The sequence below is a fragment of the Sesamum indicum genome, linkage group LG1 (genome assembly GCF_026168435.1).
Source record: "Sesamum indicum cultivar Baizhima isolate 11 linkage group LG1, ASM2616843v1, whole genome shotgun sequence".
In the NCBI taxonomy this organism is placed as follows: domain Eukaryota; kingdom Viridiplantae; phylum Streptophyta; class Magnoliopsida; order Lamiales; family Pedaliaceae; genus Sesamum; species Sesamum indicum.
Window position 1 is genome coordinate 15858801 of NC_142657.1, and position 17156 is coordinate 15875956.

The 17156-nt window shown below is 37.1% G+C and overlaps 5 protein-coding genes across 7 annotated transcripts; 4 read left to right on the forward strand and 1 right to left on the reverse strand.

Moving 5' to 3' along the window:
• Positions 1–174: 174 nt before the first annotated feature.
• On the forward strand, positions 175–1256 carry LOC105163318 (mitochondrial import inner membrane translocase subunit TIM23-1-like). Its single transcript, XM_011081628.3, has one exon. It carries the CDS (start codon positions 360–362, stop codon positions 933–935), a length of 576 nt encoding a protein of 191 aa, XP_011079930.1. The 5' UTR covers positions 175–359; the 3' UTR covers positions 936–1256.
• A 1955-nt stretch (positions 1257–3211) lies between these two features.
• LOC105163326 (telomere repeat-binding factor 4) lies at positions 3212–7314 on the forward strand. 3 transcript variants are annotated; one of them, XR_002287734.2, is made up of 7 exons: positions 3214–3528; positions 4416–4606; positions 4992–5076; positions 5767–5850; positions 6457–6733; positions 6821–6896; positions 6976–7314. XR_002287734.2 is itself a non-coding variant. In XM_011081641.3 (7 exons), the coding sequence occupies exons 1-6, from the start codon at positions 3379–3381 to the stop codon at positions 6893–6895; spliced, it is 819 nt and encodes a 272-aa protein (XP_011079943.2). In that variant the 5' UTR covers positions 3216–3378; the 3' UTR covers position 6896; positions 6976–7314. The 3 variants fall into 3 exon arrangements, 2 of the variants coding, with proteins under 2 accessions (XP_020552192.2, XP_011079943.2); XM_011081641.3 differs by having other exon boundaries at positions 3216–3528; positions 6864–6896; XM_020696533.2 differs by lacking the exon at positions 5767–5850 and having other exon boundaries at positions 3212–3528; positions 6864–6896.
• Positions 7315–7637: 323 nt separating this feature from the next.
• On the reverse strand, positions 7638–10041 carry LOC105163343 (glycylpeptide N-tetradecanoyltransferase 1). The gene is made up of 2 exons (XM_011081659.3): positions 9855–10041; positions 7638–9177 (listed from the first exon to the last, which is right to left on the reverse strand). Exon 2 carries the CDS (start codon positions 9159–9161, stop codon positions 7863–7865), a length of 1299 nt encoding a protein of 432 aa, XP_011079961.1. The 5' UTR covers positions 9162–9177; positions 9855–10041; the 3' UTR covers positions 7638–7862.
• Positions 10042–11353: 1312 nt separating this feature from the next.
• Positions 11354–14854, forward strand: LOC105163354 (eukaryotic initiation factor 4A-8). The gene is made up of 5 exons (XM_011081668.3): positions 11354–11518; positions 12840–12909; positions 13022–13128; positions 13362–13792; positions 13973–14854. Exons 2-5 carry the CDS (start codon positions 12842–12844, stop codon positions 14606–14608), a joined length of 1242 nt encoding a protein of 413 aa, XP_011079970.1. The 5' UTR covers positions 11354–11518; positions 12840–12841; the 3' UTR covers positions 14609–14854.
• A 1453-nt stretch (positions 14855–16307) lies between these two features.
• Positions 16308–16985, forward strand: LOC105163364 (uncharacterized). Its single transcript, XM_011081680.3, has one exon. It carries the CDS (start codon positions 16402–16404, stop codon positions 16732–16734), a length of 333 nt encoding a protein of 110 aa, XP_011079982.1. The 5' UTR covers positions 16308–16401; the 3' UTR covers positions 16735–16985.
• Positions 16986–17156: the final 171 nt, after the last annotated feature.

Consider the following 17156-nt stretch of genomic DNA (forward strand, 5'->3'; position numbering starts at 1 on the left):
GTGCTTTTAGTTATTGATCTTATGTCGGTCTGAAACAACTTAATTCCTTTTTCAGGAGTAAATTAGAAAGGACTATTTTGCAATAAAATTAAAACTTAAGGACTACTTAGCAATACCCCAAAGAAAGTAGTAAACCAGAAAGATCTTAAAATGCCACTCCCAAACCCTAGAACCCTGCGAATACCCACCCCCATTCACCCGGACCGGTCCGTTTAGACCGCCTTAATCTCTCAACTTCTCTTGCTCCATTCAAAAAGCCCCCCGATGCAGAAAAGCCAAGAAACCTAACGGAGCCTCCACCACTCTCTCTCTCTCTCCTTCTTCGGGTCACCTCCAAACCCCGAACCCGGGAATCTGCCATGGCATACCAACCTCGAGCTCCGGATCACAGCAGCGCCACCGATGAGAATAGCCGGAATCGACGCCTCTACAATCCCTACCAAGACTTGAATCTTCCCACACAAACTCTGTACAATCTGCCGACCTCCCCGGAGTTCCTCTTCCAGGAGGAATCCCTCGCACAGCGCCGATCTTGGGGCGAGAACTTGACCTACTATACAGGGATTGGCTACCTAGCCGGCGCGACGGCCGGCGCCGCCAAGGGTTTTGCCACCGGCATGAAGTCTATTGAGCCGACCGACACGCTGAAGTTGAAAATCAATCGAATCCTCAACGGGTCTGGGCACACGGGCCGACAGATCGGTAACCGGTGCGGGGTGATCGGGTTGATGTACGCGGGACTCGAGAGCGGTATGGTTGCTGTTAGGGATACGGATGACGTCATCAACAGCGTGGTGGCTGGGTTGGGGACTGGAGCTCTTTATAAGGCGGCGGCGGGTCCGAGATCGGCCGCGGTGGCGGGGGCGATTGGCGGGGTGCTTGTGGGGCTTGCGGTCACTGGCAAACAAGTTTTGAAAAGATATGTGCCGATTTGAGTAACTTCTTGGATTTTGATTTTGCTTTTCTTTGGTTTTCTGCTGATCCATTTGTCAATGAATTAACAATGTTTCGATCATTGGAGGTGCAATTTTGATGATTGTTTAGCTGCTGTGGCGCTGAAACTTGAGTTTGTAGTGTGTAGGCATGAGAGTTTCGTGCTTTGCTGTCTGTTAGTATATAATATCAATACTCCTTCATGGTTATCTGGTGGAATGTAATTCTCAGGTAGTTTAGTGGAAGACGTAGATTTCCCAATAATTTCAGGAAAACCTTGATCACGGCATTCTTGATTATTGTCTAAAGAATTATACTTCCAATTGTTCGTCGTTTTTACTGTTCTTTCCAATGGTGTTCCTTTTGTTGAATTGATGAATTCTTTCCTGCTGTCCTTGTGTTTGTGTTCATCTTTTCTGGCTGGTGGTTTCTGTCATCTATAAGCACCACTGTTTTATGCTGCTTAGTTATCTCTAGTATGTTCCTGAGCACTGTGTGTTGCCTGAGCCAACTTCTTTTTTGCATTTTTGTGCATATGAATCGAGCTTACAATGTGAGTATCGTGTGGGTTATAGTTTGAGGATAAGTTTGTGATATAGTTTAGTTCAGTCAAACGGGTTCATGTTATGTGTGCCTGACCTTTGGTTTGGGTAGACAGACCAAGGATAATTAGCTTAGCTCTGATGTAATTGCATGACAAAGGTTTCTGATATGCATGCAGCTGCAGTTTGCATATTGCAGCTTTCAGAATCTGAATTTGAGCATTGATCAGCAGAATCAGTTACCGCGAATCTGATATCCTCCCTGGTTTTCAGTTGTCTGGTTGATTTGTCTACTTATGAAGCAATGAACTGTTTTCTTTTCAAACTGAAGTTGATGATGCTCCAGGGAGAAAGGAGAAATTTAACCCAGCTTTGTTAGAATTCTTGCTGTGGATTCAATAAGTGAAAGGTATCTGATATTGATTTGGAGGATTGTTGATTCCCATAGCATACTCTGTACTTGTGGAGTCTAAATGGTTTCACTGGGCACGTTATCCCCTACCTCCCCTTGCATTCTTGACTAGTCTTCTGCCCGGAAATTTGTGCATTTGAGTTTCAGAAGTTTCTTTAGTAATGATGTTCGGATCTCTCTTGCACTTGCAAGATGATTGCATCATACATGGGCTCTTGCAAATATCGTGGGTTTTGTATGTCTAGTCTCAGGCTAAATTACATCCACCCTCGTTGAGCTTGACCACAATACACCATCCAAGTCTTGAAAATTTTTCCATTACTTGCTGGAGAAATGCTAAAGTACAGTAAATGCCCTCATGTTTTTGCAGCCACAAAATAAAAATTAGTTATAATAATAATAATTGAAAATATTTTTTTTCTTAAAAGAAAAAGGAGAAAATGCCCTTTCATATTTACAGAGAAAATCTAACGGTTGGTACGGCGGCCAATACGTTTTTGTTAGATTAAAAATTATGATTAGCCCAATGGAGGTTTATTTTTTTTTGTAAATATTTTTCATTCAAATTCTAATGAAATGGGCGTAATTGTTGAACGAAGAGTGCAGGTATAATTTAAAAAAACAAAAATTAAAAAAATTAAAAAGAATTTAAGTATAATTAACCCTGATTTCTCAAAATCATTTGTGAAATGTGTAGCACACATGCATTTACTAGTAACGATTAGAATGATAATGTAATTTAATATATCTATATTAATGAAATTCAAAATCTACATCTTTATTAAAACTTATGGCCTCAACTGACCACTTAAACAACTTTTTTTATTGTTTTTATAAAAATAAGAAAGCGCGGGGATTGTAAAATAAAAAAGAAATATCGTAATTGAGATTAGTGACACTATATGAAGTGGGTGATTGAATTAGCCAACCCAACAGGCAACAGGTGAGGTGGGTTAATGTTATCTCCCTATCTTCTTCCCTAAATCGCAGAAACCCCAGCCTTTCCCGCCATGTCTTTCCCCTCTTCTTCCATAAACCTCTCTTGTTCTCTCCACCAAAGCAAACCAACCTAGCTTTCAACATCCACTATACAATGCAAAACGTTGGGTTTCTCAAATTAGAGCAAACTTTCATTTTATACAATTAATAATTGTTATTATTTTATTTAAATAAGGGTAAAATAATATATTATAAATTATTCTTTATATTGTACATTCAGATAAACATAAAATTAAATGATTCCCACTAAAATATCAATTTAAGTAAACTACCTAATAACTAATCTCAAATTTTTAATCATTTATTTATTCTATATCATTTAAATAACTCATAAGGAAAGGGAAAAAGAAAAAGAAGTATATATGGTATAAAAGGGTCCAGCATTGAGGTCCACGGAGCGGGAGCCAGAAACTCAGATACTCTGGGACTGGCAGTCCACCGCCGGTACCACGGTGGACTAATTCGGTTCTGTCTGTGAATTGGAGGGGTAAAATGGGGAATCAGAAGCTGAAGTGGACGACTGAGGAGGAGGAGGCGCTGATGGCGGGTGTGGCGAAGCACGGTCCGGGGAAGTGGAAGAATATTCTTGTAGATTCAGAGTTCGCTGACAAGCTCGCCAGCCGGTCAAATGTTGACCTTAAGGTTTCGCATTTTCTACGCACTTGATTTGTATGCTTTGTTTTTTTTCTTTTCTTTGCTAGTGTTGTTCTGTAGGTGAAAGTTAATTTGTATCTTTCTATCTGAAACTGTTATAGAATTTTCAGATTTTATAGCTGCTTTTTGTCTCTCGTTCTTTTTTTTTTCTTTTTCTTTTTTTTGTGAAATTTCAATTTGGTGCGTGGAATTTACTATATTTGTGAATTTAGTTTTCCTCAGTGTATGTCATCGTCTTCTCTTTTTTATGTATTTTGTAGCCTTTGTCTATGATTTTTGAAATATATTTGCTGTATCTTTTATTATAGCTTTGTAGGTTATTTGTGTTGTAGTTTACAGGAAGTTGTTTTGAGAACAATTTGAAATAACTTGGCAATAAATAGAAGAATTTGGTTATGAAACAAAAAAAAAAAAAGGTGAATAATCTATTTAGGAATTACACGTCCGCTGTCTGGTTCATATGGATATAGTCAGGGTTGCCCGTTAATATTTCCCTCAGCAATTTTCCATTACAGACATTTTCTTTGCATTTAGTCATCCTAGATGCTCATATTCAATTTTTTTACAAAAGGGGCTAATACAGAAGATTTGGGTGTTAGTAAATTGAATTATTCTTGTCCAAGTCACTTGAGCTATCTGTGTCATTATGCTACTTAAGGATACCCCTACTATGATGACAGCATGCTTATGAAAAAGAAAATGCGATCTGTAGGTCATGTAACAGAATACTTTTGACAAGGGGCTGTTTCCTATGGCACTGCCTGAATTAAATAGTAATAGACCTGTGACCAGCTAGAAATTGGTTGGGCAAATATAATATCCTTCTTATTTCTTGCTTGACGCATTCATTGGTCCCTTTTCATTCTTCTAATCAGGACAAATGGCGGAATATGGGTGCTAACCATGAACAAGTCTCTGGAGATAATGCTATGACTCCGAAAGGAAAAGCAACTGCAGCCAGTGCTGTGCGACCCAGAACTCAAACTTCTTCTGCTGCTTTCGTTTCTAAAGACAGTGTTAATGAAAAGCTTTCTCAGGGCCCACAGAACGCTAAAAGTGTCCCAAAGTATGTTTTGCATTTATATGGTTAAGTGATTTCCTCATGTATTCTCAGATATTACTACCGACTGTGAAACCCGCTGTGTGTGTTATACTGAGCTCTGGTTGGGATCCAGCTTATACCTTTTTAATATTTTGTTCTTAATTAAATGCTCCTAAGATGACCAGAAAAACCATTTGCTTTTGCTGACACTTCAGGTTTTGTCTGTCCATCTGCTCAACTTTCTGTTGTTGATCTTTTTTATTGGTTTGCTATTACATATGATGCAGAATTATTGGAGGTTCACAACCTTGTTGACCACCTGCTCCGCTAGCTTTGTCTTGCTGATTACAATCATATGCATATGATGCCCTATTGAAATTTGATTTGACACCTCTCTATCGTATTTCAGATACAATGCGATGATACTTGAAGCACTTTCATCCATCAAGGACTGCAATGGATCTGATTTTGGTGCAATCATGAGGTTCATTGAGGTCAGCTGGATATTCTTCATCTCCTCTACATACTCCCTTTGCTTAGTAAGAAGGAGCCGCATGAAAACATTTGCTTAAATTTGTGGCTTCAGCACCATTTTGGTTGCTAGTTCAGTTTAACAATCTGTTTTTTTTAAAGTCAATCCTGGCAAATTAAAAAAATTAGGTAGGAATTTAGAAGCAATTGATGCATCAAACTAGAAAGGACCTCTTTAAGTGTTCTGGAGATCCATATCGATCCCTCTTTCATACATCTATGTATTTTAGACCAAGTTTACCTGTGCTCTTGAACTACCCTCTAAATACAGTACACTATATTTTTAAATTTATCTTATGAAAAATGATGTATCATTTTAGGGATAATGAAATTATTTAGAAAATTGGATGTGTTTCCCTTGAACTGTACTTTGAAAAGGACATTCCTAAACTTGAAAGGACAAAAGATTCATAATGCTGGGCTTGGAGTTAGTTGTATTCTGGCTAAGACTTCTCAAACATGCATATGGCTTCTAGTACCTGTGGCTTTTGACGAAAGGATCAGCTACTAGCTGAAGTGCCAATTTGTTTGTTATCTGGTTTGCTCTCCTCGCTTTTGGATTCAGGCAACAAAACCATATGGCTGTTATTGCTATTCTCCAGTTACATGACTGTGTATCAACATTTGACTGTCAATAGACTTATCTTTGACAGAAAAAGTACGAGGTGCAACAAAGCTTTAGAAGGTTACTGAGTTCAAAACTAAGGAAACTTGTTTTACAAGGCACTCTTGAGAAGGTATATGAACTTCCAATCGTGAATCAGATAATATTAAGCCTTCAGCAAGTTTTCAAGCATGATTATATCAGCTATATTTTGAACTTCAAAGAGATTCCAGTTATGGTTTAATTCACTTTAAAGTTTACTGTATTTTAACCTAAAATTTGATGCTCTACTGTTTGCCATGTAATTAAATGCCTGTTATATTTTCTGTTTTGAACTGCATCTGTCATCAATTAAAATCAATTCACTTGCTTGACATATCATAGATGTAAGGTAATTGCCCTGTAGCACCAAACTATACAATCACCTCTTGATTTGTGCCAGAATTGTCCTGTTGTTTATATGCAGGGATATTATACATACTCCATATGAAATAGTAAGTTGAACTTGTAATTGCTTGTATGTGCTTCGTTCTGTATACTTGCATTGCCCCAAGTTGGAATGTGAAACTTAAATACAATTAGCACAACCAACAAATTAACACAGCAAACAGTTACCATACTTAATAAGAGGCCTACATGGAGTGTAATTGCCAAGAAGTATCCACCTCCATCCCTAGAGGAATTCAGGATAGTATTTTCTAGATTTAGTAATGTGTCATGGTCCTGCAATATTTGACAGGTTCAAAAACGGTACAAGATCAGACTTGCTGCATCAGGCACTAAGACGCCTACACCGAAACAGAAAGGTGTTAATTCAAGGCCATTACAAAAGTCTAGGTTGACCATCTCAGCTGAAACAGTGGAAGATGCCGCTAAAACAGCTGCTGACAAGATTGCTGAGGCTGAAAATAAATCATTTGTGGCAGCTGAAGCAGTTAAAGAGTCTGAAAGGGTCTCAAGAATGGCTGAAGATGCAGATGCGTTGCTTATGCATTTAAAAGAGGTTTTTGAACAATGTAAGTTAGGCTCTCTCTCGCGTGTGTTTGTTTTTTGTGTTTCTTGCTTTGTGTCTGTGTTTGTTGTAAGCCAATCTACTATTTCAGTCTTGATCTAAGGAAGATTTGTTCAACTATGTCTGGTATATAGGGGAAGACAACGGAAGACAACACAATTTCTAAAGTAAGCACTACAACACCTTGTATCACATAGGATAACTCGACCAAATATTGTTTCTTTGTTCATGCGTTTTCCTTTTCAGGTTCAGGAGTTACACTGGTCCTTGCGGATTAGTTATTCTGTTGGATTCAAATACTAATTTATTTGCTGTACATAAGATCTAGTAAACAAGGAGATACTCCGTTTTCCGGTACCAGATGGAGACTAACTTTCATTAGCTAGAAGTCAACTCGCTAGTGCTTCTGTAGTCATGAATCCAAGTTGAGGAACGGTCTTGGGGCAAAGCTGCTAGTCGTAACTTTAAGTTGTGTAGTCTGCCCATCCCCGTTAACTCTCTCCTAGGCTTCTAACTTTGTAATATTGGTTGTTGGATGACGGCTCTTACTAATGTTATGTATTCCAGTTCATTCTTCATCAGTCATCTTCTGTCTATAAGTTTCTCGTTCAGTTTTTCTTTTACAATTATTTTTTAGTGCACTTGGAGAAGCTTTCTGCTGGTTCTAAATAACTTCTACAGCACAACCGAGTTGACAAAAAAGTTGGAAGGCATAAAATACATGGTGAAGAGCAAATCACATTGGCGAGGGATTAAAGCATCAAGAAAATTACTGCTACCAGAACCTGCCAACAGAAACTAGTGAAATAAATTTTCCGCATCAGAGTTAAAAGGTGCGAAGCATCTGTAATTATTGCCGGAAAATCAGCCTGCCCGCAAATTTGAGCCGGATAGAAGCAAAGAAAATATACACCAGAACAGAGGCAATATTTATCCAACAATAGTAATTCATCCCAGTTTCAACATAAACCTAGTACAAATGCTCAGTTGCAAAATTCATCTATTTCTCAGTTTCACATTAAGTTGAAATGCGAATCATGCATGCAGGACAGGAATTATAAGGGGGCGCCATGAAAAGATAAGAGTTCACATAAGTTACAAAAGTGCCCAGGAATCTTTGACCGAATCCCAATCTATAAAAGCACAAGCCCAAGTTCGGATGATCTCAAAACATGCTTCAGTCGATAGTTGTAGAGATAATAGTGAAGTTTCCCATCTCCGGGTCCAAATTTCAGTTCCTTCAAGAAGGTTTCGTTATGCATGACATCCAAAGCATTGAAAACATCAAAATCCTTCTTCTTGGCAACTATGAGGGCATCATTCATCAATTGAAGTAAGGGAGTCTTGGTGGACACGTTATAATAAGAATAAGCAGCCTTCAAAACAGAATGGGTCTGGCTGCCGAGTATAGAAGAGGGAAGGGTGTAAAAACTGCAGAAGTCGGTGATTTCATGAGTTTCAGGACTTTCAACCAAGTAACTATCAACAACATCTTCCTTTGGTAGCAGCCAGTGCTCCACATCATCCTCATCAAAATCTGGTGCAACGACAAATTGCTTCAAGTAATTCCGAAGCAAACGAGTAACTGCAGGAACATCATGAGGTTCCATCTTTCTGAATCCGGGGGTTGCCGTCTGATCTGGCAACTTGTACAACTTTATAGTCCGGCTCATTGTCATTCTTGCACCCAGCCTAGAAAACCCAACATCGATAAGCTTCTTTGGATTCAAAGATCTGTGCCAATACTGACAGGTTGTTATGGGCGTAGGAAGGACAACACCAGCAGTATAAGCTGCTTGCCAGATATTCTCCAAGTGAACCCTCCGTGTAACCTCTTTAATCATGACTGGAGCAAGCCTTTTTGATCGAAGTTTCTTATGAACACATAGAAAGTTTACCTCCGCCATCAAGACAACAGCATCACGAACCCGGATTCTGGCAGGGACACCAGTGATGAATGCAACCAGCTTTTTCGAACTCTTCACCCTCACTCCAATATGCCAGCTCCTATAATAACCAGGAGGGCGAAGTGCCCAGCGGAGAAACTCTTTCGAGTAATTGAACCTGAACATATTCTCATCATCCTCAACATAGTTATTGGTCAACAAGCTATATACCTCGGAGCACACCTCTTCAGAGTCTATATCACATGTAATCCACTCATAAGGAGCTGGAAGATTATAAGGCTCTTGTTTCACTTCAGAAACTGGTGTTGGCGGCTCTATTGGGCCTTCAGGCAAGCTTGTATCCCCTAGATCCTTGAACTGTCCAACAGGTTGGGTTTCCCAAAACTTATGCCTCTTTGCAAGTGAGAGAGACTCTTGGACCTTTTTCGCCAAGGCATCAATGGATATTTCATTCTCGTTTTCTGAGGGAACAGTATTATCACCAGAGTTGATGTGGTTTTCACTTGGCGCATTGTCATCAGCCATTCTTAAAAGACTTGCTCTGGCATTCATTAAGACAACAACACAAATTACAATAAAAGGAGACATAATAGACAAAAAGGACTTTCATATGACAAAATTCTGATACATAAGCCAAAGACTAGCATCTAAATTACCAGTTAAGTTATCGATTCCATTCACATATTTCACCCACCTCATTCCGAATAATGTAAGATGAAAGATTCTAAAAAGGGTCTCTGCACAGCAGCTCATAGATATAGTCAATTTGCCATACGACATTAACATTCTTGATGAACCCAGATCAAAGATGAGGAACTATCGACATAACTATCCACTTTTCACTTAGTTCTCACAGCTGACTAATGGGCGAGTACTATACAGTGTGCTACTATATATTAGTGTATTTAAAAGACAGATTCACCTACTTTCAGATATCCGAATCATATAACCTGATTCAATAGTCTGCAAGAAATCATTTTTCAGCTAAATCACACATCTTCCAAACAAACCCAGATCAAAATTCAAACAAACTATCCATAACTCACTGCCTGATTTACTTGAATTTCACAGTAACCAACCAATCAGCTAAAACCCAAATACCGGCCCAAAATCAATTCTAAAAACGAATACAACTGATTATAAGATCTGAATCAGCAAAGTTCACAGCAAATCAAGTTTACGATGAATCGAAACATAAGAACTATGATTAGTTGCTACCTCAACTTCGATTGGGGATTTTTGGCGAGGGCAATGAAGATCTAGGGTGTTCACAGATGACAAATTTGGATGCGGAGATTGCAATAGAGTTTATAAGTGGAGAGAGGAGTTAGAGAGAGAAAAAGGGTGGATGGGCATTGGGAACGACGAGAAATGAAGAGATGGAAATCATGATGGAATTTGCGCTACAGCAGTGGTATATTGCTTTGCTTCATGAACCCTACATCCATGGGCATTTTCGACATTCCACCGTCAATAATACTTGGAATTCGGAACATTGCTTTGACAATAGTAAGTAATTCTCTTTTCTTCAAGCTCTAATAATTATAAATTTGATTTATGTTTTCAAAAATCCATCGATATTTATATTATTACAATATTTGACATGCAATGCAATAATAATTTTAAATCAACTAATAATTTCAAAAAAATAATATACATATACTATTATGAAAATAAACTAAACACCTATACTCCTAATTACGAATAAAAATTCTTATATTCCTATTTGTCAAATTAATTAATATTTGTGTTTGAATTGATGCATTTAGAATCAAATAATTTAGATTCACAATTAGAAACAGACCGTAGAAGTTGGGATAATTTTATGTTATATATGACTTGAAGTCGTGCAACTCTTTTTTTGAGTTCACATCGTAAATTATTATGGGTTTTAAATCTATAAATATGAATTCATCTATTTTTTTTATTCTTTTGCACAAATTTAAATTTAAATCTAGATAAAAGTCGGTAAAAATATTCCTTCAATTTTTATTTTATTTTTTGTTGTAAATAGAACAAAAAATTACATAATTACATCAATATTTTTATAATTGTGTATATATCGATTTAATCAATACATCAATAAAATAAATTATGATAAATCCTCAAAAGTAAAAGAAATACCCACACTTTCTATCAAACTCAAACGCATGACCTCAAATTTATTTATAAGACACATCATTAGCAATCTCCTCTCTCATTTTACACATGGCAAAAGGTAAAAATTATTCATTCTGAAAATGTGCTCCAAGTCAAAGCATAAGACTTGGAATGGGCCTCCAAGTTTACATGAGTGGGTCTATTTGGGTTGAACCCAGAAGTGAATTCAATTACTTTCGTCCAAAGCCCACTTACATAAATTAAAGTTGGGCCTTCCTCATTTTTTATATTAAGAATGAAAGCTAAATTTTCTTAGTAAAATGACTTTTAAACACAAAAAATCATGTAAATAATATACATTTATATTATAATTATTTATACACTTAATTAATTTTTTTTTACTAAATTAAGTTGAAAAATCAGCATTGATCCTTCTAAAATGTATGTACTTCAAATTTCAAGATTGATAAAGAACAAAAAGAATTGTGGATTTAAATTTGTCCTAATCCTAATTTGGCAAGGGCAATTTCGGAAAGTGAAAAGTAGCAAAAAGAGGAGGTAGAATTGCAATAGGACAAGGGCAAAGGGCAAAGCCCATTATATAAAGGGCAGCTCTTGAAGCCACCCACAATTTTTGCAAACAACAAAACCACCTATCTCTTCTTGCAACGTCTCGTCTCTCTTCTCTCACTCCGCGGCGCAGATCCGAGGAGTAATTCACCACTTTGACCAATCACACAGACGCCAACCATTCCCAGGATTTTCTTTTTTCTGATTCAAAGGTTCGATCTGTGTTTTTTTTTTTTTGGTTTCTACTCTGTTGCGCGATGTTTAGTTCTTTTGTTTGTATAAATGTAGGCAGCTTTTGATATGTAATGTGTGTTTTTTGTGGTAAAAGGCGATAGCTTTTTAATGATGAATCTGTTTTTCTTTATGTGTTCTTTTTATTTGTTTGTTTGTTTGAGGTGGGTGGTGATGGGGGGATGCCTTGGTTTTGTTTTATTTATTGGGATCTTGAGATTATATGTATAATCTATGAATCCTTTTCTTTTCTAAACCTTTGTTATGATCTGTTTATTGCCCTTGTGTTTAAGTGCCTTTGATTCTTTGGTTTTGATTTGGGAGCCAAAGATCAGTGATTGTAATGTGATAGTTATGTACGTTGTTTAAGCTCTCTAGATGGCTGATTAACGTCGGGTGTGATTGGCCATGGAATAAGATCTCATTGTTAGAGATGTTAAATATTTCACATTGTTTCTGTCCGTCGGGCATAAGCTTTTGGATGAGAGCAATATATATCAGACTTAACCAATAAAATGTGGTTTATTGTAATTCTTGGTTTGAATCTCATTGCCACCGTGCATCCCATTTACTAATAAAATGAAAAAAAAAAAAATACGTTCGATTTGCTAGCCTTAAGAAAAAGTATTTCACATGTGGATGACTGGCATGGTAGGGACATTAATTAATTTCCAATAGTATAAGCTTTTAGATTAAGGGGTCATTCACATGTGTATATTGTTTGGTCATTTTCTTTTTTGGGTTGACACATTGATTTTGCATGGTGTGGAGTATAGTTTTCCAAAGATTGGGTGAATTGTATTTTGGTTATGGTTAAAATTGGGTGTGAAGGTTTTTTTTCTGTACTTGAAATTTTCCCTAGCGATCGTCAGGGGTTCTGTTGCAGCTGTTTGTGTTATTAAAATCTCTGAATGAGTATGTCACTCGTGGGATGAATTTGTGGGGAGAAGGAAAAAGGGCTACCATTTGTGGGGGATTTATTCCCTGTTGTATGATAGCCCTTGCTTCTATGAATATCGTCCCCAAACATGAAAACGGAAGTTTAATGCTTGTAATCCATGTTGTATGGCCTGCAAGTTTGGCTCTTCTGGTACATTTTTCTTCGAAAAGGAGAAATATCTGGCTTTATGTGGCTCAAAAAACTTTAAGTTTCGTCTTTTCTTATATTTATAGTCGGATGTTTGTCACTGTTCCCTCCAAATGATGTACTAGCAGTGACTTGTCTTAAGTGTTCAGCTCTTTTCTTGAATGACTGTCCAGTTCTTCCTATGTAGATTTACTGACATGTCAAGAAAAATCCAGTTATGGCAGGTTTGGCACCGGAAGGATCACAATTTGATACTCGTCACTATGATACAAAGATGAATGAATTGTAAGTTTCCTCTATGATTAATAATCCCACCCCCCCCCCCCCCAACCTTTTCTTTAAAATATTTGTAATGGAAAATAGAGATGTTTTATGTCATTTTAATCTCCTGGTGCAGGCTTCAATCTGATGGACAAGAATTCTTCACATCTTATGATGAGGTTTATGATAGTTTTGATGCTATGGGTCTTCAAGAGAACCTCCTTAGAGGCATCTATGCTTATGGTATGTTTGCAACACCTTGGTTTCGTTTTTAGATAAATTGCTTTGGTGCCCGTTATATTTATCAAAAAGATGTTATAATTTATATGCTATGATTGGTAATGGAGTAGTTATGCCAATAAGTTCTATTCGGATGAATGCTACCATTAGCCTTTTTTTCCCTAGTTATCCTTTTGTGTCATGTGAAGTAACAATGCTCCTCAATAATGTGTTGATGTTTTCTTTTCTACTCAAAGGCTTTGAGAAGCCCTCTGCCATCCAGCAAAGGGGCATTGTTCCATTCTGCAAGGGCCTTGATGTTATTCAGCAGGCTCAATCTGGAACTGGAAAAACTGCTACCTTCTGTTCTGGCATCTTGCAGCAGCTTGATTATGGTTTAACACAGTGCCAGGCGTTGGTTTTGGCACCTACTAGAGAACTAGCTCAACAGATTGAGAAAGTTATGCGAGCTCTGGGCGACTACCTTGGTGTTAAGGTTCATGCTTGCGTAGGTGGAACCAGCGTCCGTGAAGATCAGCGAATTCTTTCAGCTGGGGTTCATGTTGTTGTTGGCACCCCGGGCCGTGTTTTTGACATGTTACGGAGACAGTCACTTCGTGCTGATTATATCAGAATGTTTGTCTTGGACGAGGCAGATGAAATGCTGTCACGAGGTTTTAAGGATCAGGTACATCACTTTCTCTGATTGCTTTAAAGTGATACATTCTGCAACATGTGTATGGAACATATGTGCTGAATACGACTCTTCTTGTTATTGCAAGATGAGCTGCCATTTCATCATACGTGGATGTAGTCCTTTTCATTTTTCTTAGACTGTACTAATATAATGGGACATTCGTTTTGTCAGATTTATGATATCTTCCAGTTGCTTCCAACTAAAGTTCAAGTTGGGGTCTTCTCTGCTACAATGCCTCCAGAAGCCCTAGAAATCACCCGTAAGTTCATGAACAAACCCGTAAGGATCTTGGTTAAGCGAGACGAACTAACTCTTGAGGGTATTAAGCAATTCTACGTCAATGTTGAAAAGGAAGAGTGGAAGTTGGAGACTCTCTGTGACCTTTACGAGACGCTAGCCATCACACAGAGCGTCATCTTTGTTAACACCAGACGGAAGGTCGATTGGCTGACCGACAAAATGCGAGGTCGGGACCACACTGTCTCGGCCACCCATGGAGACATGGACCAGAACACTCGAGACATCATCATGCGCGAATTCCGCTCTGGCTCATCTCGCGTTCTCATCACCACCGACCTCTTGGCTCGTGGTATCGATGTTCAGCAAGTATCTCTTGTCATAAACTATGATCTCCCCACACAGCCAGAAAACTATCTGCACCGTATCGGAAGAAGTGGACGGTTTGGGAGAAAAGGAGTTTCCATCAACTTCTTGACGAAGGATGACGAGAGAATGCTCCACGACATCCAGAAGTTCTACAACGTTGTCATCGAAGAACTTCCGTCCAACGTTGCCGATCTTCTTTGAGGTGGTCTTTTTGGGTTTTATTTCAGTAAAGGGCTCCCTTCATTCTTTTTTCTTATTGCTAGTTACTATGGTTTTCTTTTTTGGTTATTGTCAATTTATTCTGCAAAGGTTGTTTGTTACCAGCTGCTGATGAAATTGGGAGCCTGGTAATAACCTTTGCAATTTTATCCTTAGTTAGGATTTCTGTAACGTACTCAATTCTTTTGCCCAAAATTTCATTTAATTCTAAATGAAGTTTATCTCTAATTCTTGCACTTTTTTATCCCTTGTTAAGCACATTTGTTAGAAAATAGAACCAAATAATATATCATACTCCAATCTTCATTTCTCTACTGTGGGGTGTAGATAGTTACACTCTATATATAACGATGATATCAATATTTTACTTTTAAACGACTCAATTTGATAGTGTGAACTTTCTTTTGATGTATGAGCAATTGAAGTTCAAAATATTAGATCTTATTTTAAAAATAGAATATACAGACTCGATTTTGATTACAAACATAATGTCTCAAGTAGCTCTCAGAAGGTTGATTGCCATTTAAATATTAAATATTTTTCATACATACTCACAAAGACGATCCCAAAGAGCAAGAAAATGATCAAGACTTGGTAGTAATATAAAGGTCATAGATAGGCCAATAAGCCCATTCCTTTTGGTCCAGACCCATGATTATGGGCCCACAAACTTTAGTTAATTAAATGAGAAATGACCGAAATACTCCTACATATACTTTATGTCTTTTTTTGTTAAAAAAAAATAATCAATCTCTTTATTTATTTATTTTTAATAATTTTATCAGTTTTTATCAAATATTTTATTTATTTCAATTAAGTGTTTTTGGTCTATTCTGGTGAAAAAATTAAACCTATGCTTGTGCAATATATATCTCTATTTATATAATAGTGTAATTATTCCACTTTCACCCTATTTTTTCCACATTTATACATATAAATGAATATATATACATCTATAATTACTGGAAATATAAGAAATAAATGCAGTCAAATTAATGTTAGGTGTGGTCAATGATCCAGGCTGATAATGTTGACTTGTAAAATTAAATCATTCACACATTACACACCATCACAAGTTGAAATACACGCCTAAATAACTCGAATCCGACTCAATACTTATTATTTAAATTTATTTGAATTATTTTTAAGTTTTGAAAAATTATATTTAAATTTGGTATCATTATTAATTTAACAAATACAATTAAACTTTAATTGAACGAAACATGAATCGAGTTCGAGTAATTCGATATTTTTAAATATATTTTATTATTTTTACACTAATTAAATCGAGTTTGATTTAAGTTTAAAAGAACTTTTATAAATTGCGTATAAATAATTTAATTTATTTTGCAGTCCCAATTGAGAATGCATAAACCTGTCGGCTTCAATTTCTACCACTTCCTTTTTCTTTTCTAAAAGCTTCCCATGTGTTTTTGTTTTAAATTGGGTTACATTTTCTATTTGAGTACTGTTATTCGTTATGTATACAAAAAAGCTTCTTACATAAAATTTGGTGTATGTATTTTAAATAAAATAAAAGATACCGCAACATTTGCAATAGAAATCTAATATGGTTAAATTTGTACGTGAATGAATATTCAACGGTCAAGCCCCCACACGTGGCACACATCACCAGCCTCATGCAACAACATGCAAAAAAGGAGAAAACGACTTCGAATATAGTCTAACGAAACAACTTCTCCAAGAAACCCTTTTGTATCTCTCTCTCTCTCTCTCTCTCTCTCTCTCTCTCTCTCTGTGTTGTGTTCTCAGACATGGAGAAATTCTCAAGATCCAAATCAAGCAGAGAAGGTCCAGCTGGATCAGTAGAGCCAAGAACCATGCATGAGCTGAGGAGTCACAGCACTTCTGGGTATAACCCTCCGCAAAATCGTGATACCGACTTTAAGGAGGTGAAGATCAAGAAGAGTGGGTCATCATCTTCAAAGAGGAATTGGAGTTTGATTGTTGACCCAGAACTGCAGAGGAAGAAGAGAGTTGCTGGGTATAAGGCATATGCAGTGGAGGGGAGAATGAAGGGTTCTTTCAGGAAGAGCTTTAGGTGGATCAAGGATACCTGCAACCATCTTGTTCATGGATTTTGGTGATTTGTTTTGTCCGTCTTTGCGATTGGGGTGAGTATTATTGTAATTTTCTCTTTTCTTCGTTTTTTCTTTGGGGGGTTTCAGGGTTTCTTGTGGTTATATGCAGCTTTGCTGCAGTGCAGTATGCAAGGATGATGTTGAGGATGTTTTGAAATTTGGAAATCTTGAGAAAGGATTGAACTATGGGATACTGATGATTTTTGGGTTGTAATGAAATGAGGTAGTTGAATACATCATCTGTTTCTTGATGATCATCAAGGGTTGTGTAGTTCTTGATGACGGTGATCAAGAATTCACGAGCGCACGGATTTAGCTTCTGAGAAACCAAAATTCTGTGTTTTGATTGTATATATTCTTTCTGGTAATAAGTTTGTGATTACAAGTGGTCTTATTTCAAGAGTAAAAATGATGTAAGTAGACTGAAG